This window comes from Durio zibethinus, chromosome 11, assembly GCF_047325235.1.
Source record: "Durio zibethinus cultivar Kanyao isolate XHJ-2024 chromosome 11, ASM4732523v1, whole genome shotgun sequence".
Lineage (NCBI taxonomy): Eukaryota > Viridiplantae > Streptophyta > Magnoliopsida > Malvales > Malvaceae > Durio > Durio zibethinus.
In genome coordinates this window covers 21,948,858-21,971,281 of record NC_143172.1, presented here as the reverse complement: position 1 = coordinate 21,971,281, position 22,424 = coordinate 21,948,858, and the positions used below count along the sequence as shown (strand labels likewise).

The following is a 22,424-nucleotide window of genomic DNA, read 5'->3' as shown; positions in this document are numbered from 1 at the left end:
TATATCATTAGTTGGATTAAAGATATAGATTTTACTTGACAGACTATATCGATTTATTGAAGAATTTTAAAATGATTAAAAAAGAAAGCTTCGTATTACTTTGAGATTTACTTCAAGATAATATGACCATGTTGCGTCTTAGTTTCGGGGCATGAGATGAAATGTTTTGGATAAACGTCACATATTCTCTAATTAATAAATTTTATTTGATTTGATTTCAATTAAAATTTCAATTCTATTTAATTTAATTTTAAGTCAAAATCTATTTTATTATTAATTCTCTACTAACCTTAAATCATGCTCAAATCTTATTAGTAGTATTTTTAGAAAAAAAAATAATAAAAATTTGATTAATTCTCATTTATTCAAAAAATAATATTAGAAAAAAAATTTACTATGGCTTATTGACCATTGCATAAACTACTCTAAATTTGATATTACTCTTATCTTAATTTGATTCTTATTAATAATACAATTTTTAATCAATTAACTATTCAAAAATTTTGAATTTTTCATAATTATTTTCAACCTCCCATATGTAAGCATTCTGTTTTCGAATTCGATAATGCATTAGGGCAAAGTTTTGTTTTTGCATACCTATTTTTCCTAATTTTTTCTAAGAATGTGACTACATAAAATGTTTTTCTTTTTTCTTGATTCTTCTATTTTGTGCTGTTATATTAAGATTTGTTACTTTATATAGTTATAAAAAAATTTTGCAAAATGGTTTTATTGTTTTTAGGTTTTGTATTTTTGTATTCTTCTTGGATATAAAATTTTTTTTTATTCATGTATTTCATCACACCAAATAATATTGGTGGAACAATTATTCTTTTCAAGAAGTCTATTTTTTAAAAGAGTTTCATTCTTGAATATAATTTGATATATTCTTATATTAAAAAAATTATTCAACTTAAATTAATTATATATATATATATATTTAAAGAGTCAATATTCTTACTTTTTATTTTTATTTTTACTTCTACAAATAAGAACCTATTAAATTATCTAAAAATTAAAATGTGGATTTGAAAGTATACACTTCCCTATATTTCTTTTTAATATCACCTCTCTTTAAAATGTTTAATTTATTTGTTGAGCAACTTTTCATTCAGCTTTATATTTGGCTTTAATTTGCCTTTTTTTTATTTAATTATGCTAGATATTTGCTATGAAATTATTCGATCGTATATGCAAAATTTGTACATTTAATTTTATTTTATTAGATGTTGTTTGGATGTATGTATATGCGAAATTTATATTCCAACGCCTCCCATTTTCCGCCACGTGGGACGAACAACAATTTCATACGTGCAATCTTCTCTACCATAAACAGCAAAAATGAAAAATCTACTTGCTGCTGTGGCTCAAATATAGAGGCCGAAACAAAACCCATCTTATTCCACATTTACCCCTACTGTCTACAGGAACTTAACCAACAGGCCCAGGTCTGTTTTTGTAATTTCAGGTTCTAAACTTGCATGACATAGTCAAAATCCCGTAAACATCGTTCCGCCCGTTCGCACCCTATCCATAAGCCAAACTACAAAATTCTTCTTCTTCTTGTATCTTTAAAAAGTTTTCCGGGGAAATTTTTTGGAGCAAAGCGCGAGAAAGTGACGGAAAATTTTAATTTTCCGTCTAAAAAGTTAATTTTAAATAAAAAATGCATTCGCTGAGCCTTAAGGTTTTCACTGATTTGAATGCGGGTACGAGGAGGAACCAGTTTCCGGGTAGGGTCGGTCAGGGGTTGTCGGCGGATCTACACTTTGGGGGGAAGAGAAGGGTTGGGTCGGGTTGTTGGGATGGTGGCGTTGCGTGGAAGTGTAGGATAGTGGCTTGTGCGGTGGAGAGGAACGGGAATGGTGGTGGAGGGGAGAGTCCGAGTTTGAACCCGAATCCAACTCGGAATGAGAGTTCGTTTCTTTCTCGGAGCCAAACTTATGCAATGCTGAAACATCAAATGGAGGTTGCTGCTAAATCTGAGGTCAGTTGTAAATTTATTTATTTATTTTAAATTTGTCTTTAAAAAAAAAAACGAAGTGAGAGTTTTGTTTGGATTATAGGATTATAAAGAAGCAGCGAGGATACGTGATTCTTTGAAAATGTTGGAGGAAGAAGAGCCTATTTTGAGACTTAGGAGGCTGATTAAAGAAGCTGTTGCCGATGAAAGATTTGAGGTACTTCCCCAACAGTGGGCAGCTTTTTTCTTTTTCCCTGCCTTTAATTGATTCAGTCTGAATATGTAACTTTGAGTGAGAAGTATAGGTAGCTTGGAATCATGGAATGCGGCTTTTTTAGTTTGAAATGCTATCTGAACTACAACTGGGAAGGGTTGCAGTTCAAGATGGAACCATAATTCAACTGCGTTATGCGTTATAGACAAAACTTAGCTACCATTTCGTGTTTTCTTTTCCTACTGTTTCACAATGAATAGGTCTAAAGATTAAAATTATTGACCTCACCTAAAACTCATGCCAATTTTAGTTTTTGTGGTCAGCAATTTTGAACACAGTCTATTTTTTATTTGGATACCTAAGAAAGAGGACATAACTCATAAGTCTTGTCGAAGTTTTACCCATTATGCCATTGGGAGTCTAGAGATGGTATTACTACTGTGCTCTCTGTTTTGGTATCCTATCACAGTTTTTGTATGATATATTTAGATCCTGCATGTAACTGTTGCTCCTTTTATTTGTATACAATTTAGTTGGCTCAGCATTTAATTTTATTCATCATTTCCTTTTGCACATTTTGATGGCCTTTATATCCATTGTTCTTGTCTTCTTTATACTTTGAACACAGATAAGATCATCGCTATCATACTTTCTCCCCAGTTTTTTTTTTTTTTTTTCTGGCTTTTGGAATTTTCCTGAAAATCATCAGGAATGCAACCAAATTTCTAATGTTAGATAATTGAAGATTATTTATGGATAACAATCTTATATAATGCATGTGTATGTTAAATCTGTTGAAACTGATGCCTTTTCTGCAATTCTTTAGGATGCAGCTAGGTATCGTGATGAGTTGAAAGAAATAGCACCCCACTCTCTCCTGAAGTGTTCAAGTGATGCAACAACCTTGGTATGACATTGATCTAATTACACACATCTTCCATTTCTGGTTTCCAAAAGGATTTTTTATTATTTTTAAAATTATATTCTAGAGGACTACAGTAGGTTCATGCAATAACTCTTTTTCTGGTTTAGTGGATAGGTTAAGTAGTTTTTAGTCTCTATAAGCAGGATTTTACCTCCTTTGACTTTGTTTCTAACATTTAATTTGGTGTTAATTTTGTTGCTCACCTTTCTTATTTTGCAAGTGAGAAACAAAAAGTTTTGGATACAAAAGCAAATATATGTTTGAGGAATTGAAACTAAAAGTTTATTTTTCATAAATAACAAAATGAAATTTTAGATTTATGTGGGACCATTATATTTGAATTTATTTACTCTTTGAACCATTTTTTTCATTTTTAATCTAGTATGATTTTGCTTGATATCATCTTTTGAGAAAGTATAAGAGAAGCAGTACAAGCAAGAAGTGAAGCCTTAACTAAATTAGAGATATTTTGGTATTCGGAGAAGTCCTTGTTAAAGGTGTGCTCCGATGCTAAAGTAGGGTTATCAATTCCCATCTTCATTTATGTAACCTAATGGTACTTTTGATAACAATGTCTTCCTTGCTACTTTCTAAAATTATATTCTAGCTATGTAGGCTGAATTTGGCCATTATTGTTGTTAAGACCCCTGATTTTTAACTGAGATGCTCTTTTCAATTTTTTTTTTTAATTCTCTGACCAAATTCTTAAGTTGAGGTACCCTTTGGGATCCTAAGTACTTACCAACTGAATGGAGTAAGATCTGTAAGGTTTCTCCTTCTGACATTTGGCTTGGTGGAATATATTTCCACTCCCTTATTGGAAATTTTTATATAATTATCTGGATCTGTTAAGACAGAGCCAACACTCAATTACAGAAACTTGCTTATTTAAAGATGAAAGGGAAGAAAAAAATAAACCTTCAATGTGATACAAATCTTTGGATATTTCAGGGAATCAGAGTTCAAGTTAGGAGTGTGTACGTAGAGGGGCGTAGTATACCTTCAAGGGACCAGTACGTTTTTGCATATAGAATAAGAATAATCAATAACTCAGATCGTCCTGTTCAGCTTCTCAGAAGGCATTGGATTATCACAGATGGCAATGGGAAAACTGAAAGTGTTTGGTGAGTTAACTCTATTATCTTCTATGCTATCTTTTATTTATCATTTTGAAATAGCTTAGTTTCAGTCTTCTCCTTCCACAGTTTGAAAAGTATCTGATGGGATTTTTTTTTCATTCCTAATATCCATAAAATCTGATCCTGTAGCTTTCCTTTACTGCAGGGGAATTGGAGTTATAGGCAAACAGCCAGTTATACTTCCCAGAACAGGTTTCGAATACTTATCTGCTTGCCCGTTAAGTACTCCCAATGGCAGAATGGTAAGAGGGGCCTGCCCTTTGATTTACATTCTTTCTTGCTGGAAAAGATGTCTAATTTTATAAAAAACTGAAGTACTGTTTAATCAAGGAATCATGGATGCTTCTAAACCCCTTGCATACCTGTGTTGTATCCATGTTTGATGCTTTAATGGTTGTGACACATCGAAATAAATGTCAAACTTGGCCGGATTAAACAAAGAAGTAGAAAAAGAAAAGGAAAAGACAATTCTCGTGCGGATAATGATACCACATGTTCTTTTATTTTTGTGTCTATCATCTTTTTTTTTTCAATAGGGTAAATATCTTTTAAAAGTAAGCCCAATATCTACCATATATTTTTAACTGATGATTATAATAATAAAAAATATTTTGTTATTGTTGTGTCCTGCTGTATCCGTGTCCTCATTTTTTAAAAATTGTCGTGTTGCCATGTCTGTATCGTGTTGTCCCGTATTACGTGTCCGTGCTTTATAGTGTTTAATTAATAGAATTTGAAAAGAATTTCTTTTTCTAACTTGCAATTTTCAATTTGGCACTTGCCTTTACAAGAATGATGATTATGATGTTTAAGCATTAGTTAATTGATGCAACATGCTCTAATCTTTTTTAGTTATTGTGTAAATTGCTTCCAAGTTCCAACAAAGAATGTTCATATTCCAAGGTTTTAATCCTATTTATCTTACTATGCAACAAGTTGATGGCCTGGGTAGAAAATAGTACAGACAGATGACTGACAGACTGTACAAAGCCTATCTTTGAATTTATTCATTAAGCTACCAATGGGTTGAGATCCATAAGATAAATTTTGTAAATGTAGAGCGCATAGGACTCTTTATTGGGAGTGACATGTGGTTGTTTCATGATTTTTCTTTCTTTTTTTGCTTTTTTTTGTTTATTTAAAAATAATTCAGGTTCACAAATACTACATTTTTGTAAGTAAAAACGTAGCGTTTGAGAAAAAAAAAAAAAAACATTGTGTTTGTACATATTGAAACATAGTGTTTGGTTAAAAAAATTTACAAAAACTACGTTTCTTAAAGTAAAAAGTAGGCTTTTATATCTTACATCTTTTATACTATTTTTAACAATTAAAGTAATAAATTTAGGCAATAAAAATATTATTAAGAGTAATAAAGAAGATGTTGGAATTGATTGATAGAGATGGTGGTAAGTGGGCAGGTGTGACCCGTCCATTTTTTGTAATTTATTTTGTTTTCCTTTCTTTTTTTTTTTTTTTTTTGAAATTTTGTTTTGGTTTCAAACATGATTGATAATAAATAAAAAAGTTAAAGAGTAAAAATTTATTTAGACTATGTTTTCAATGTTAGAAGTGTAGTTTTTAATCACAAAAACCACGTTTCTTTAGTAAGAAACATAGTTTTAACATAAAATAACACCATGATATGACAGCATCTTGACTCCTTCTAAGGTAAGCCCCATGTCATGCTTGGTGTCTTTCTTTTTTCCTTCTCCCATCTCTTTTGCATGTAAACTCATTTTTTATCTGAAAAAATGGAGAGGGGTGGATGACAAGGTGTGTGAGGACTTTCATTTTTCGTCCTTTTTCTTCTTTTTCTTTCTCTTACCACTAAAGAAAGGGTTGGATGCTTCTCAGGCCATACCAATGCCAGAGTCACCTGCATTTGCCATTTTTTGGTGTTTATTTACTTTTTTATCAGAAATTTTTTTAAATCTAGAATGTATGAGATTGGTGATACTAACATCAGATTTGATCATTTTTTTCTTCTCTTTTCTTAATTTTTTTTCTCATTTATGCAAATCAGCGGCACCCGAGTGGCAAAATATGGCATGCCGATTGGCCTCTTTTGCAATTTCTCATAACTTTTTGAGGGCTCTCATATTTTCTTCTTGCCTTGGTTGTTGTGCTCTTTTATGCTAAAAATGTAAGATGTCAAGGAGATAAAATTTCCTCACTCAATCTCCAACTCTTCCCACCTCCGCTGCCTCCACTGCAAAGCCCTTCTCCTCCGAGGCCTCGATTACCTCCTTTGCATTTTCTGTGGCAAACACAAGACCAATATGACACCTCCACCCATCAAATTTAAGTCCAGTTGTGGTTACCGCTGGTTTATACTTTATCGTTCAGTTGTACATAGGTATTCTGAATGCAGCCCTAATGTTAGTCTTTCTACAGCATATTCATCATAGAATATGTTTGCTGACTATAAAAGTGAGTCAGATTACTTGAGTGTAGTCTACTTTGTGGTCATTTTCTCCACTTCCTTGAGTATGTGGAAGCTTATGCTAATGGTCCTTGTCCCCTTGGATGCATGTCATATGTACCATTTGTGTTTCATTTTTTTTTTATTGTTTTTAATACCCTTCTTTGTGAGCTTAGTCCTGAACTTTTTGGGCTACTTGGACAGTCTGTTAAGATGCTGTCAAGAAGTTCTTATTTCCTTGGGTTCATTGCAATGCAGGAAGGAGACTTTGAGATGAAACACATTGACAGAGTAGGCACACCGAGTTTCAATGTAGCCATCGCCCCATTTTCTCTCTCCACACTAGGGGATGATGCTGGTACCTTCTGAAATCTGAAATGACATTATTACCTTGGAGTAGCAGAATAACCTTATCAATAAATACAATCAGGTTATTTTCCAACTGAAGCTTGGCTTTGTAAAGCATGTTCTTTTGTGATCAAAATGTACAGATCTTCCAATGTAAGAGCGTACATAGGTTAATGAAATGTATTTTAACCAAACTTTAAACAAAATGATTTGATAGGGATAGATATAAATGTTTTATGTATAAAATTTCCCGTTTGGATGAATGAATAATCCCAATAGTATAAGTTGGAAGGATTTGGTGATTGCCTAAGCTTGCTTGTATATTTTGAGGAACTTAGTTGCCAACTATGGCTATTATTTTTGTGTAGATCTAATTGCAGGTTAAGTAAATTCCAAATACGCATGTACTGAAGTTGAGATTTCATGATCTTTCTATGAATTTCTAGACAGCATAAAAAATTGCTGTGATCATGAGAAGTTGCAGATTCCAAATTTTGTTGATTCCAAGCATTGGGTTTATATAAACCAACAAAAATGAGTTTCGCTGTTGCTTGACACATATCACATGGACCCGAATGCCCAACCTCTGGACTCTCATAACTTTTACACGAGTACAAACCCGAACGCTCATCAGAGCTTTGTCGTTAGTCTCTGGCTGCCTCACCAACAATCATTAAGAAAGCTCTCTCTCTCTCTCTCTCTCTCTCTCTGTGCTTTGCATGACATTGCATTTGAAAAAACTCTCCTTTCTCCAAAACTTAGAAAACCATGTAGAGAACCTCAACAATTGAACTACCTCGTTAATTATATATTGGTCTCCTTATGCTGGTTCATGCTCTCTGACCGTAACTAACCTAATCGATCGTATATTGAGCTTCCTCCTTTTCTTTTTCTTTCTTTCTTTCACCTTAAGCTTAGAATGTTTTTCCCTCACCCCTAATAAATTGTAGCTTTCCCTTCATTTTCGTTGCCTTTGCATCCAAGTTGTATGCTTTCCTTGGGCCAAGCTGACCATCAGCTCGAGTCTCGAACACCGTTCGATTAGAAGATAGGTAAGGACGAGGAAAAAAATTCTAATCTAATGGCTGACTCAAGTAAAACATGTATTATTTTATACCTCAATCATTATATTAGAACTTTTTTATCAAACGGAATGTTTATATGAAATTACGATAATTTTATATGGAAAAATATTATCTATCTTTTTTCATTCAACACATTAAAATAAAATGACAATAATTAAGAGAAAAGAGAAGATATTAAATGAGTTTCATGGTCTCTATCGAATCAAAACAAATGTATGCATGAGTTGTAACCATATAGTTTGTTTTCTAGTTTCATTCTTTGATTCATGACCTTGAACAAATTAAACACAACTATGTCAACTCAAATCCCAATCAAATTAATGGAAAATTTCTCACAGTACATTTTTTTTTAATTAATGAAAATTTTCTCACAATACATTTTTTTTTAACATAAGAGGTCATAACTTGTAAATAAAAAAAAAGGATTGCAAGTGCTAGAATTCGAACTCTAGACCTATTAAATGATACATCTTAAAAGTGATTGCTTGAACTGACAAGGACGGATCTAGGATTTACACTTAGTGGGGGCAAAAATATATATGATATTAAATATATATAAGTAAATTAAAATGTATAAAAAAACTGCTTTATATATACATAAAAGTAATATATTACAATTATTCTCTTTGAGTTTTCATATTTTGAAAATGTTGTAAAATCTTTTCATTATCAATATTACGAAATATATCTTTTTTTATATATGTAGCCAAACAATCATTCATTTAATAATCTCCCATTCGGTTGCACAAACGGTTCTTCACAATCTTCATAGCAAAAAAAACTCTTTCAACTGATGCAATAGAAATTGGTAAAATTAAAGCTAATTTCATAAGTAAGCATACCAATAGATATACAAAATGTTTCTTTATCTCAACAAGTTTCATGGAATACTTTTCAAGCTTGTAAACTCATCATGAGATCTTAAATTAACAATGTAAGTTTCAAGTTTATTGTCAAGAATTAGTAGCTCCACATTAAAAAATTTAACTAGATAAAACTGAACAAGACAAATAAACTTTTTCTTATCAAAAGCTGTAAAAGAATCACAAAGATTTAAAAAAGTCATAGAAACAAATAACTTCATATTCACCTTATTAAAATGATTATTGAGCTCTTTAAGTTGCATATCAATTATTGTGTAAAACAACTCAACTCAATAATAATGTAAATTTGTCATTGTTTGAGCATTGCATCGAGGCCTTCTATGAGTTACAAAGATATCATCCATATTTGGGATGTCAATATTATTTTTTTTACAAAATAAAGAAACCTTCTTATGCAAAAATTTCAATCCATCATCTTTCATCATTTGTAGTCATTGCTTTCCTACTCTTACTAATGCCATTGCATTCATAATATCTTGATCTCTCCTTTGTAATGCCAAGAACAATTCATTTGTAATCTCTAAGATATTTTCATCAAATGCAAGTTAAAAGCAAAGTCAAAAGATTGAGTTGAATCCAATAAAGCAGAAACTTCACCTTTTTGCCCCAAGTTATTCTCATCCTTCATAACAATTTCAAGCACATCAATAATGGAACTAAACATAATGATCAAATTTATTAAAGTCTCATAATGTGAACCTTATCATGTATCCTAGCTTGTTGAAGACTTCTTTCTTGATTTAAACCTTTTCTCGTAAAAAGTTCATTGACTCGTAATGCCTCAACAACTTTATGAAGTTGTTTTTCTTAAAGAACATCTTTTTGTTTACATAAAGCCCCAACAATATTTACTACATTTGTTACAATGTTGAAAAGTAATGCAATTTGAACATGATTCTTTACCATAGCTATAAGTGTCAATTGAAGTTGATAAGCAAAACAATGAACATAATAATTAGATACAATATCTTTCATGATCAAAGTTTTTAATCTATTGAATTCATCTTGCATGTTACTTGGTCCATCATAACCCTGCCCACGGATCCTTGACATACTCAAATTATTCTTAGAGAATAATGCTTCAATAGCTGCTTTAAATGACAAAGTGATTGTATTACTGACTTGTATTATACCTAGAATATGTTCAATGACGTGCCTTTTAGAATCCACATAGCACAAAAGCAATAGTAGCTTGTTCTTTGATTGAAACATCATGAGATTTATCAAGTAAAATGAAAAATAATCCATCTAAAAGATCTTTCGTGATATTATTGATATTCTTAATTGCTATGGTACGAATAAAATTTTTTTAAATATCATGTGCTAACACTTTTAAATTTCCCGATACATTCTTCAAGATAACACTATTGATAGTTTTGTTATGATTGACAAAAAATCTAAAAAGCTCAAAAAAATTTTTTTGATTGTGAAAATTTTTAGTTTCATCTCTATTACGAAATACTAAACTTGGACATAAGAGAAAGCAAATACAATCAAGTGTCGTAGTTAAGCGAAATTGATAATCTTTTCATGTTTGATTAAATTGTTTTGCAAAAGCAAATTGAATATATTGCTTTTGATTTAGCAAATCTTGACAATACTTCCAAGTTTTGTTATGAGTACTATTAGGTCCTCCAACATAAACATCAAATCTTTCTTCCTTTTTCCCATTTGTAAATCCATTTGAAATAAAACAATCACTGACTGCTTGCTTTCTAATATCTGTTCTATAAAGATAACAACACAAACAAAAAGCGTCATCATTCTCTCTACTATATTCTAACCAATTAGCATATTCTTTAAACTATGTAGGAATAAAACGATGTAATGCTTTTCCAAGTTTTCTTTGGAGAAAATTATGTTCATAAGATTGATATGGACCTTTTTGCAAAGAAGCTCTTTGAACCTTATCTCTATCATTAATGTCATAGTTCTTTTTTTTTTTTTTATAATCGAGGATCCGAAAAAAACTTATTTAAGTTTAATTCAACAAGAACTTGCTTTGTACAATGTTGTGTACCATTAGTATTGATTACAGATGATTCTTCAAAAATTAGCTTCCTTTTAATAAGATATTTCTTCATAACTAATTAACTTAAATAATTTAGTTTATGTAATTTATAAAAAATAAGAAAACATATTCAAAATACAATTATGCATGGAAATGAAGATCAATTGACTTTATATTTGAAATATATGAGTAGAAATGCAATTCACATATTGAATACATACTATAATGCAAGAAATTGGATAGAACTTTTAACTAGTTTTATACTCTACATATAAAAATTAATCTTTGGCAAACTTAAAAGTTAATTTAGCTAAAAGAGTAATAACTGAAAAGTAAAGCAAAATATAAAACACAAAAAACTAAAACATGATAAAAAAAAAACATATTATCAATAACATAATCAAATTATTTCATCAATATAACAAATTTTAAATAGTAAATAAACACTCTATCACATTGACTTGCTGACTAATTATAAAAATATATAAAAAAAAATTACTTATTTGAATATCTTGTTGGAAGAAAAAAATAACCCAACTTGTAATTTGTTTCTTTAGTTTAGCGACTTTTTTTTCCTCTTTTAATTTCTTTAGTTTCTTTCTTTGATTTTCTTTGTTAAAAATTAGTGTTGCTTTCTTGGTTTGAAAAAGTAAAAGCTATAAGTGGAGAAAGAAGAGAAAAACCAATGATTTTTTTACAATCAATTCACTTGCCCTTTTTTTTTTCTATAATAACTTTAAAATCTTTCTTTATTCAAATATCTATCATTTTCTAACTGATGCAATTTTTTACTTTTTACATATATCATATATTTTATTTTTAATTTCATTGGGGCATTATAAAGGAAATAAAAACTTTTAGCATTTCTATAATATATTTTTAAAGGGTATAAAGAGTTGCCTCCCACTATGCATCTATCACTACTAGCTGAATTAGGTTTCGAATTTTCACATAATACATTTTATTCATTATTATTTAGATTTTTTATTTAAATTTGATTTTTTGATTTCTACAATATAAGAATAAAGCTTTCTACTCAATAATCTAATTTTCATTTCCATGTTCATTTAGTGTGATTTCTACTTTTCTAGTACACACATTTCTTTGTCTAGTTCCTTTAAAGTATTTGTGGGCATGCACCTTTAATTTTCCATACACTTGTTTTGTTTGCCCACTATATTTTGTTCCTCACGATATCCTTTCCATCACAATTATACAACTCCTAAACATTACCCATTTCACATATTTAATTCTTTATTGTGTTAGCATATTACTTGGTATTGCATTCTTTCAACTCTTTTTGCCTATAAAGTACCATTGCTTTTGTTGTCTTTTAGGCCTAATTTGTATGTCACCGTAGCCGACCATCCATTGGATAGCAATGACAAGGCACACTAGAAGTAATTTCATCCATATGACTTTTCGAAGGAAAACTCTCTAGTGGTTAATTAGGGTTTTTTTTTTTCAAAAATATCTTGGGATAGTCGACTTCTCACCACGAGACAGTGTACTATCTCTTTTACTTTTTATTTTGATTTTTATTTAAAAATTATGAAATAATTTTATTATTTAATTTAATATAATAAATAAATTTTATTATTATATAAATAAATAAATAAATAAATAAATAAGAATTATTATTATGAGCTAATAAATAATAAATTTTATTATTATACAATAAACTAATAATAAATAAAGAAAAATAAAGAAAAATATTATTTGAATTATTACTATTATTTTTATTAATTTTTAATTATTTTTAACAAAACTATTATTTGATATAAATTAATTTAATAGTTTTTTAATTATTTATTAATTTATAAATGTAAAATAATTTTAAACTTTTATTACATAAAAATTTTAATTTAATATGTCAATTTTTTTCTCACTATAATTCACATCACCGCCATTGTTATCTTTACACTCAAATATATATCTTTAGCACTAATTGAGTTATAATCGCGTAACAAATCAAATTAAATTTGAGTATTTTAATATATATTTAACTTAAGAAGTTATAACTTAATCAAGTCTTTAATCTCTTAATATATTTGATATTTATATATAAATAAATCATGAGAATAAAATATTTAATGTTTATATTTATAATTTTATTAAAATTTTTAGCCGAACTCAAATGGTTTAAATAAATCATGAGTTAATTTCAAACATAAAAATAAAATTTGATCAAGATCGAGCTATACTTTTAAGTCTTGAGTTTTTAAATAAAACTGAAGTCAAACCTAATAATGTATTTACTCAATTTTATTCGATTATATCCGAGATAATTAAAGTGTTGGACTGAGAAGATAGTTTCGTATAACTAGATTTCCAGATTGAAATCTGTTGGGTCTCCTTTAGTTGCGCAACAAATAGCGGCGGGTAGTTTAGTGAAAACGGCTTCGTTGTGACCCGTGAGAGTGACTTTCGGAGTATTAAAATTCTAAAATCGAAAGCTGCATCATCGACCTTTACCTTAGCATTTGTGTTTGCACATTTTCTTGTTTCTTTAGCCACGGGAATTTCGCCCAAGTTTCAGATTAGGTTCTCCGTTGGAAAATGGAAAATTAAAAGGATTTGCAGTTGTTTATTTATTCAAAAAGCAGAGTTCAAATCCTCTTTTTCTTAGTAAAAGGAAAAGATTAATCGTCCTACAACGTGTGAGTTGTGCAAATAAAATCTTCAAACAAATGCCTTTTTGTTTGTAATCCAAAATATGATTATACATTCCATCCTTAAAGGGCAATAACAAATGCTAAATCAAGTTTAGATTTGGTAAATAAATGCTCTTTTTCTATTCAATGATTACCTAAATGGTATGGTTTCGTCAGTCCATTTCTTTATAAACAATACTAATGCTTTAAACAATAAGTGTTGAATCCAAAATATAATTTAAATTTTAAAATTTATTTTTATTTTCAAATTACGTTTCGTTTGTAAATAAATGCTAAGAGAAGGGCTTATAGCAAAATTGAATGAATCAAGAATTGGCTTAAAAGTTAAGCAACATTTGGCATGTATCAAATCCAACAGTTATTGTCACTTGAAAAGGGATTTTTATCAATGAATTCAAACAAGAATCCGTAAATTTAGATTGTTGAAATTGCCGAGTAATTCGTGTCCACTTTTTGATGCTTTCTAATATGCTTGGAGACCACGTTTATCATCCAACAAGTAACCCTCAACTTTCTTTGGATTTTCACGCCAATCCGTAAACCAATTATCAACATTCTTTCAAGCAAGAATGTAATAGAATAAGCTAATAATTTAACTCTTTCCATGTCCCCCTTCTTTCCTTTATTTGATTATTAATGGAGACCAAAAAGATGACAAATTCTCTTCCATACTTTCTACTTTTTTTTTTCTTTTCTTTTCCCTTTTATATATATTGTATGATGAATTGTACATGTGAAAATATAGGCAAAGATGGTAAGGCCTGTGATTTTTATGATAGGTCAGGACTTCCATGGCTAACAATTAAAGAACTTAAAATACAGTGAGTATAAATAAATTTTAAAATATTATTTACCAAATTTAATAAATAAATAAAAATAAAATCTATTGAAAAATTATTCATGAATCCAATATTTATTCTCTGACAACAACTTAATTCTTTTTTCTGTGGGTTTCTTGCATGCAAATGGCAAATTTTTTATTATGAGTTTTTTATTTATCAGCCCAATGAGGATTCTCAAGTGGGGACCCTGCTTGTCTAAACTTACCGTACAAGTGCAATTCAGCCAATACATTGATGACAAGTGTCATCATGCTTCGACCGACATTGCAGTGTATTACCAAAAACAAAAAACCCGAAGAATCATTAATTTTTGATTGCAAATCATCCCTAGATAACTTGCAAGCTTTGGGGTTGTGGGGCCTCAAATATGACTCTCTCGGGTCACATCTTGGCCCCTATCATGACCGACTGATTTTACGCGTTACCAAAAAAAAAAAAAAAGTTAAATCATTATGCCAAATGACCCTTTGCATGATAACAATTTAAGAACCCCAAATTCATGTCTCAAATTAGAGAATTTAATTCCAACAAAAAAAAAATGGAAATCCAAATGTAAATCAATGGCCCAAATCACTAGTCAAAAGAAAGGTTCATCACCAATTATGGTACTTTACTTCATCATACCATTCCCCTTTATGTTACTTTATTCCTCTAACAGAACACACCAAAACAATTTCTGAACTCCGAGAAGCATCAATCTGAATTCCCACATAAAATCCAAATATAATAGCGACTGTTCCTATCTCTCTCTGTCCTTCAAATTTGTAATATAATAATAAAAAATTACTAAAAGACTGGAAATCCAAGAAAAAAGTGACAAAAAACTTGCATGTCTGAGAATTTATAATATTTGCATGGAAATATGCAGATTATATAAAGTACTGGAGAAGGAAGAAGTTTCTTTATAAATAACAGGAAGAAATGAGAAACTTGGCCTCAAAGCCCACCGCCCTTTGATCCCTTTCTCTCTCTTTTACTTGTGCTTTATCAGTTTTGATTCTCTCATCTCTCTAAACAAAGAAGCAAAGCATCCCCTCTTAAAAGCCTCCACATTAACTTGCTTTCCCTTGTAAGTATCAACCTTTGCTTTTCTCAGAATGCAGCTTCTGCTTTTATGTTATCTTCAACATTAATCAAATATATATTTTTCTGTGCAAAAACATTTCTAAAGTTTGGGATCTCAGGCAAAAGCCTCATGCATTAGTTAATGAGATCAAATTCAAACTTGGGCAACTTTTGTTTTTGGATTTTCCATTGGTCTATTTCTTCTCTGGTTGTTTTGTGTTAATAAATACTGTATCAGAAAACTATAACTAATTTCGTTTCTTCTTAGACTTCTCTTAAATGTGGCATGTCTTTCATTCTTTGTTTTAAGCTTTTTAACTTTATTTTTTTATTGATTTGTTATTTAAATTGTTCCATAAACAATTTTGAAATAGTTAGTATGTTAAGATCATTTTTTTGAAGCTCTAATATCATAAGACTGCTCTGTTTTATGGGTTTGTTTCAGGTTTTCTAAAATTTAATTCAGTACTAAAAGTTGTTTGTTTCATCAGGATTCTCTAAACGTTTTCGGTTGTTTCATGCAATTCATGTTCCCTACTTCGTTCAGGAAATACTTTCCTTTTCCTTCAAGAAATCATTCACCATATTTTCATGACTTATTTTAGATTCATTGAAGAATTTTCCATTATTTTCCTGTATTGATGCTTTTTTATCACTTCATTGTGTTTTCAAAACCAAGTTTCTGTTCATCTTCTTATTCTTCTTTTCTTTTCTTTTTTGTGAAAGAATTTGAACACAATAAACCCATTTTCAAATTCATTCTTTGGCAAAAAACAGAGAAGTGATTAGTTGCTCCACCATGAGTTCTTTAACAGGAGGAGGAGATTCTTGGCAACCAGCCATGACTGGCAACACAACTACCTCAATCTACTGGTTCAATTGGAGGGTCTTGCTTTGTGCCATTTGGGTCTTAATTACAGCAACTTTTTCCTTGACTCTTATATGGAAATATGAAGGTTTCCGTAAATCAAATCACGATTATGGAGAAACTCAGCAAGAAACAGCAGGATCTCTTCATGAGGATGAGGCTTGGAGGCCATGTTTAAAAGGAATTCACCCTGCTTGGTTGCTGGCTTTCAGACTTGTTGCTTTCCTTGTGCTTTTAATATTGCTAATTGTCACTACTTTTGTGGATGGAGGCAGCATATTCTACTATTATACTCAGTAAGCTCTCCTTTCCTTTGGACTAAACATATTATTTTGTGACCAGCTGCAGAATTTGATGTATGACTACAGGGAAGGGAAAGTTCTTTTTCCTCTTTAATTAATGTATGGAAAGTTACTTTCATATATGAAGCAAGCTGAATTCCTGCTGTAACCTTCAAGTAGTGTATGCTTGTCTAATGAGATATAAGATAATTTCCACACAACAATGGTCTTTCAAGAGTTGCTTGCATTGCTAATTTAAGGATTTTGAAACGGTTATAGTATAGTCCATTTTCGTTTCTTGAAAAAAGAAAATGAATTTCTGAATTGGTGTTGTAGTAGTTCTTGAGTTTTGATAAATTGTCATTGTCATTGTCATTGAGGCTCTAAATTACATGGCTAGTCTAGGGAAATAAATAAAGTCTGTCTCATTATTACCAATTCAACTTATTTAATTAATGAAGTATGGGCTCAACTAATTTCCGAGTGTTTTTGCTTTTTCCTTGTTCTGTGCAGGTGGACTTTCACATTGATCACCATTTATTTTGGGGTATGCTTTATGATCTCTTTTATGAGATTTTATCTGTACAATTATGTATCTCTACAGCAATGCTCATTCTTCTGCCTTTCCATTCGTTATTGACTTATTTATCTTGTGTTTCATCTGCAGCTGGGATCATTGCTCTCCATGCGTGGATGTTACCAATACCACAAAACAGTTAGCGGTGACAAGGTTGATAACGTAGAGTTAGATTCAGAGCAAGGATGCAATGCAAGTGAAGAAACCTCAGCAAAAAACCCTGAGTGCCCGGAAGAACAGTCTGTTCGCCAACCTGCAGGCACTTGGGGTTATGTATTTCAAGTAATTTTCCAGGTATATTACTTTCAGAAGAACAATAACTTATCTCTCCTTGGAGTTATTCTCTTTGTTTTACCTCTAGCACTTAAAGGGAACTTCTTTGAAGGATTTTGCCTGGAAGCCTATTTGACATATGGCATACATTAGCTGGTTTGCTTCCTAGGGTTGGTGACATAGTTTTTCTTGTGAACAGATGAATGCAGGTGCAGTTTTGCTGACGGATTGTGTTTTTTGGTTCATAATTGTCCCATTCCTTGCAATTAAAGACTACAATTTGAGTGTTGTAAGTATCGCATTCACTAATATCTTAAGCCAACATGAAAACCAAGTTCATGAAATTAGATCTAGTTAGTGGCTATATCGTTAGATTCTTTGTAGAGAGTGCCACGGCATAACAAACCAAACCATTGCCGTGCTCAATCTATTAAAGAAAGCGAAAGAATAGAGCATTTCAAAACTACACAGTTTTTGTTTTTCTTCATTGTTCTGCGTATCACGAGGTGGGGAAAATAAAAGGCCTCAGTATTTTGTCAGTTTCTTTGATTCTCACTTGCACAATTTTTTAATCTTTTGGTGGCAGCTGGCTATGAATATGCATTCTATCAATGCTATTTTCCTCCTTGCTGATACTGCTTTGAACTGCTTGGTAAGTTGCCCTACTCAAAGTCGAATTTCGAAGACTGATAGTTGCCAAATCTTTCCATTATTTTATTGTTAATTTTTGCTTATTTGTCTCATTCAGCGCTTTCCTTGTTTTCGGATCGCATACTTCTTCCTATGGACAGTGGTCTATGTTATAATCCAATGGCTTCTTCATGCTTGTGAGAATGTTTGGTAAACCCATTAACCCTTATCTTTCTCTGGTGGGATACAATGTTCATTTGTCATTTGATTAATGTTAATTTCAATTATTTTAAACAGGTGGCCATATCCATTTCTTGATTTGTCATCTTCATATGCTCCCCTATGGTACAAGAAACCATATTTTATCTTTATAATTCTCAACAATATGTTTTTGCTAAGCATCTAGACATATTTATCTAATCTCATCTCTGATTGGGGATTTGAAGGTACTTTTCAGTGGCATTGATGCATTTCCCATGCTATGGTGCCTTTGCTTTGGTTGTAAAGCTGAAGCACCGTGTATTTTCAAGATGGTTCCCTGAGTCATACCAGTGTATGAGGTAACTTGGACTGACAGGTTATGCAGACAATTTGATTAGAAGGTCTTGACGAAAAATCTAATTTTCCTACAGAAGATAGAGAAATGTAATAGAGTTTGAAATGTCAGATATAACATAGTAAACTACTGAATTCTTTGTATCAAAAATTCACAAAAAGTTGATAAGTGGATCGAGTTTTGGAAGATGCAAGGTTGCCTAGCAAGAAAGCAGGCAATCTTTTTTTTATACATCCATGTTAGAGGAGTTGTGTAGCTTTAAGTTGTAACTACTTACACATATTCAAAGCAAATTTAAAGAAAATCTCTTATTCTCTTTGAGTACTTCAGATTTAGTGCTATGATGTTGTTCAACCTTCTGACAGGTTCTATATCCAAAGATTTGGACAGCTGAAATTGGAAACTGTCCCAAATCATTATCAATCTATAAGAGCAGGAGAAAGAAAAATGAAAAATTGCCAAGCAGCTTTCTTTCTAAAGGGCATCATTCAACTTGTCTAGTCTAACATTTGATTGCAGTCTAAAGAGCAATATCAAACTAACTGATAGATTTTCCTCTCCTGGTCTGGGCCTACCTTTTTACCTTTAAGTCTATCTAGTGGGGCATGATCTGTCTAGGAAAGAAAGAATCAAAGACGGCGAAGCATAATGACATGGTTCCACTTTGTGGATGCTGACTCAGGGAAAGGAAACAGAGCTCTTCTATAATACGTTGCTGTTTTTGAATGATGTTTTCACCTTGATAACAAGAAGGGCAAAAAGGAGAAAAGAAATTAAAGAAATGATCACCGACAGCTTCAATTTCAACTACAAATTGCAACCATTCTTCATATTAAAGAATTCTAATGGGCAAATCAAGAGCCTTTTTCATTTATCCTAACAACTTATTAGGACCTTTGCTTTGGTTTAACATTGAATAATAATATATTGGCATCAGCTGGTTCATTGGAGCTTCTAACATTGCTCCAACTTTAGTCAACAAATCAGTTGGTTCTTTACCATACATGGCCTTGGGGATCATGAAGAATTTTCGTGAGCAACGATATCATAATTAGGATTATTTGTATTAAAATTTGAGACTTGCAACCAACTAAACTAGTGAGGGCTTTAAAAAATTAGAAAAATTTTATATGTTCATCAAATTTTGCATATTCTCTCCTCGAAGGTCACTTTGTTGCGGCTAATGTTGTAAGATTGCAAGCCTTTACAAGGATTAAGGAAAAACAATCAAATGCTCCAAATATAGCATCCAGTTGTAATATAAAAAAAAAAGATCTCTCAAACTATGGTACATCATTGGTAGCTTTATAAATCTATTAATTCCAAATGTAATCAAATTTTCTACCTTAAGCACAAACCAGTAATAAAATATTAGTGCAGCAGAATGTTCATGATGTTGTTGTTGGAAATTTAATCCATAAATAAAATGATCGTGTAATTCAATTAAAATAATTAATGTGCATTGGATGAGTGTCAAATTGATTAGTGCTTAAGTAATTAATCAAAATCTAAAATCATAAAGGATCTAATATCTTTTGACCCAATAACATTAATTAAATTAACTGAAATCTAATTAATTGTGGAAAAATTTCCAAAACCGTGTGAGACCTTATGGTCTTGGACTATGTAAAGTTTATTTATATATAATTTAAATAAAACAATAAGCCATCAATGTTCGTCGATTTGTGTAATAAAAAATTTGATTTTTTTAAATAAAGTTTTAGTTTTGAATTTTATAAATGAAAAAAAATAAATTTGAAAAAAATTATCGTTTTATAAGTTTGATCCAACTTAATTCTGAATTAATCGAAACTTAAAATGATTATCAAATATTAAAAGATTTCAAACAAAAATAAATAAATAAAACAAAAAGCATGTTACCCTGTGAATTAAGAAGTTAGCGAGCGACAATTAATTTTGAAATTTTTTAGAAATTTGTTTCTAACCTTTTAACGCAATTAATTTACTTTTTTTTTACATTATTTTTATTTTTTATGCACTTTTGAATAATTTTAATTTAGGCTCATTTGTTACGTAAAAAATAATTTTTATATTTTTTAATATTTGTTTGACAAATTAATTGATCAATAAAAATGAAATATTTTATGGATATGCATTTTCGTATGTACTATAAACCAAAAATAAATGAATCTTGCTTAGGGATAAAACAATAATTTCAACAAGGATCATTAAGTAATCTTACTAATGGATTTTTTTTTCATAAAATTTTTTTTTTATTTTTTTGTGAGTGGAAAGTAAAAATATAGGTGCATTTAGAAGCTTTTTAATTTTTTGAAAATTGTCTTCCCTTCTTAAAAATGGGAAGACAATTTCGAAAAGAATTGTTTATGGATAAGGATATTTATCAATCTTGTAAGAATAGTTCTACTCAAATCGGACTTCAATATAATTTTTTAAGTTCAGTCTTAATTTGATTCAATTTGAAATATTATCATATTAATAAAAAATATTTTTATTTAGTTTTAATTAAAATATTAAAATATTAATATTAAAAGTCTTTTAATATTGTAATTTTAAATATTTTTATATTTTTACTCAAGTCGGATTTTGGATATAATTGTTTAAGTTTTGGCTTAATTTGTTTTGATCTTAAAAATTATTATATTAATAAAAATAATTTTATTTAATTTTAATTAAAAAGTTTTAATATATTTTGTATTTTTATCTTATTAAACATAAATAATTTAATATTTCATAATAGGTAGTATTATATTATTTTAATAATAAATAATAAATATTTATATTGTAAATAATATTTCTTATTATTTAATAATTAATATTATTTAATACAATATTATTATTTTAATAATATTAACATTTTTAATCATTTCTTAATTTTTTTTCAATTTAAAATATTTTATTTTTATATTTTAATGACACCTGTATTTATATTACTATTTTAATAACAAATATAAATAAATAATACTTTTGTAATGATTTATTATTAAATACTGTCAATATAAAATACAATTATTTTAAGAGTTAAATATTTTTAATATTTAAATAATAAATATTAATAATTTTACTATTATTATATTAATAGAAATAATATTTTAAAAGAAGTAATAGTATTTTAAATATTTTAAAATATGAATATAAATAGTCTTATTTTAATTATTTATTATCAATATTAAAATTTTAATATTAAATATTTTGATTAAAATGTAATTATTTTTTAATATTAATAATTTTAATAATAAATAATTTTTAATATTTTAATAATAAATATATTTTAATATTTTAATAATTATATAAATATTATTTTTTAAAAAAAATAACAAAAAAATTTTCATTGACTAATCTATTTTTCAAAAAAAATTATTTAATATACTGACAATAAAATTTTTTAACTCTACAAGAGAGTTAAGATGATAACTCATGTCCTACTTCTTCTTTTAAAGTATTATTATTTTAATCTCGCTTGTAAAATTAAAAAAATTCACTATTAATATATTTGATAATTTATTTTTAAAAAAATATACATTTTTCAAAAAACATTTCTAAAACTTATTTATGCAAAACAAACAAAACTACGGTTTACAGCTTCCTTAATCTTTACTTTGCATTTAAGTAAGTTCTCATGTTGTATCTCAATAAATCCTTAAATTTTAATTTGTATCTATATAAATCTTTAATATAAAT

The 22,424-nt window shown here is 29.5% G+C and overlaps 2 protein-coding genes and 1 pseudogene across 3 annotated transcripts; 2 read left to right on the top strand and 1 right to left on the bottom strand.

Annotated features, from left to right (window-relative positions):
- Positions 1-1,514: 1,514 nt before the first annotated feature.
- Positions 1,515-7,324, top strand: LOC111291139 (uncharacterized). The gene is made up of 6 exons (XM_022882746.2): positions 1,515-1,987; positions 2,067-2,180; positions 3,004-3,084; positions 4,054-4,226; positions 4,387-4,483; positions 6,925-7,324. Exons 1-6 carry the CDS (start codon positions 1,667-1,669, stop codon positions 7,033-7,035), a joined length of 897 nt encoding a protein of 298 aa, XP_022738481.2. The 5' UTR covers positions 1,515-1,666; the 3' UTR covers positions 7,036-7,324.
- A 1,497-nt stretch (positions 7,325-8,821) lies between these two features.
- Positions 8,822-12,904, bottom strand: LOC149516190 (uncharacterized; annotated as a pseudogene).
- A 2,358-nt stretch (positions 12,905-15,262) lies between these two features.
- On the top strand, positions 15,263-19,090 carry LOC111291272 (UDP-N-acetylglucosamine-N-acetylmuramyl-pyrophosphoryl-undecaprenol N-acetylglucosamine protein). 2 transcript variants are annotated; one of them, XM_022882916.2, is made up of 9 exons: positions 15,263-15,580; positions 16,392-16,740; positions 17,239-17,272; positions 17,393-17,596; positions 17,775-17,864; positions 18,162-18,227; positions 18,324-18,415; positions 18,503-18,550; positions 18,652-19,090. In XM_022882916.2, exons 2-9 carry the CDS (start codon positions 16,418-16,420, stop codon positions 18,767-18,769), a joined length of 975 nt encoding a protein of 324 aa, XP_022738651.1. In that variant the 5' UTR covers positions 15,263-15,580; positions 16,392-16,417; the 3' UTR covers positions 18,770-19,090. The 2 variants fall into 2 exon arrangements, with proteins under 2 accessions (XP_022738651.1, XP_022738649.1); XM_022882914.2 differs by having other exon boundaries at positions 15,423-15,580; positions 16,354-16,740.
- The last annotated feature ends 3,334 nt before the right edge of the window (positions 19,091-22,424 follow it).

Excerpts from the sequence above, each read along its gene's own strand:
- LOC111291139 (XM_022882746.2), top strand. The coding sequence starts at position 1,667 with ATGCATTCGCTGAGCCTTAAGGTTTTCACTGATTTGAATGCGGGTACG. Across the intron at positions 1,988-2,066 it reads AGGTTGCTGCTAAATCTGAG|GATTATAAAGAAGCAGCGAG; the intron begins GTCAGTTGTAAA and ends TTTGGATTATAG. Across the intron at positions 2,181-3,003 it reads TTGCCGATGAAAGATTTGAG|GATGCAGCTAGGTATCGTGA; the intron begins GTACTTCCCCAA and ends GCAATTCTTTAG.
- LOC111291272 (XM_022882914.2), top strand. The coding sequence starts at position 16,376 with ATGAGTTCTTTAACAGGAGGAGGAGATTCTTGGCAACCAGCCATGACT. Across the intron at positions 17,273-17,392 it reads TGATCACCATTTATTTTGGG|CTGGGATCATTGCTCTCCAT; the intron begins GTATGCTTTATG and ends TTTCATCTGCAG. Across the intron at positions 17,597-17,774 it reads TATTTCAAGTAATTTTCCAG|ATGAATGCAGGTGCAGTTTT; the intron begins GTATATTACTTT and ends TCTTGTGAACAG.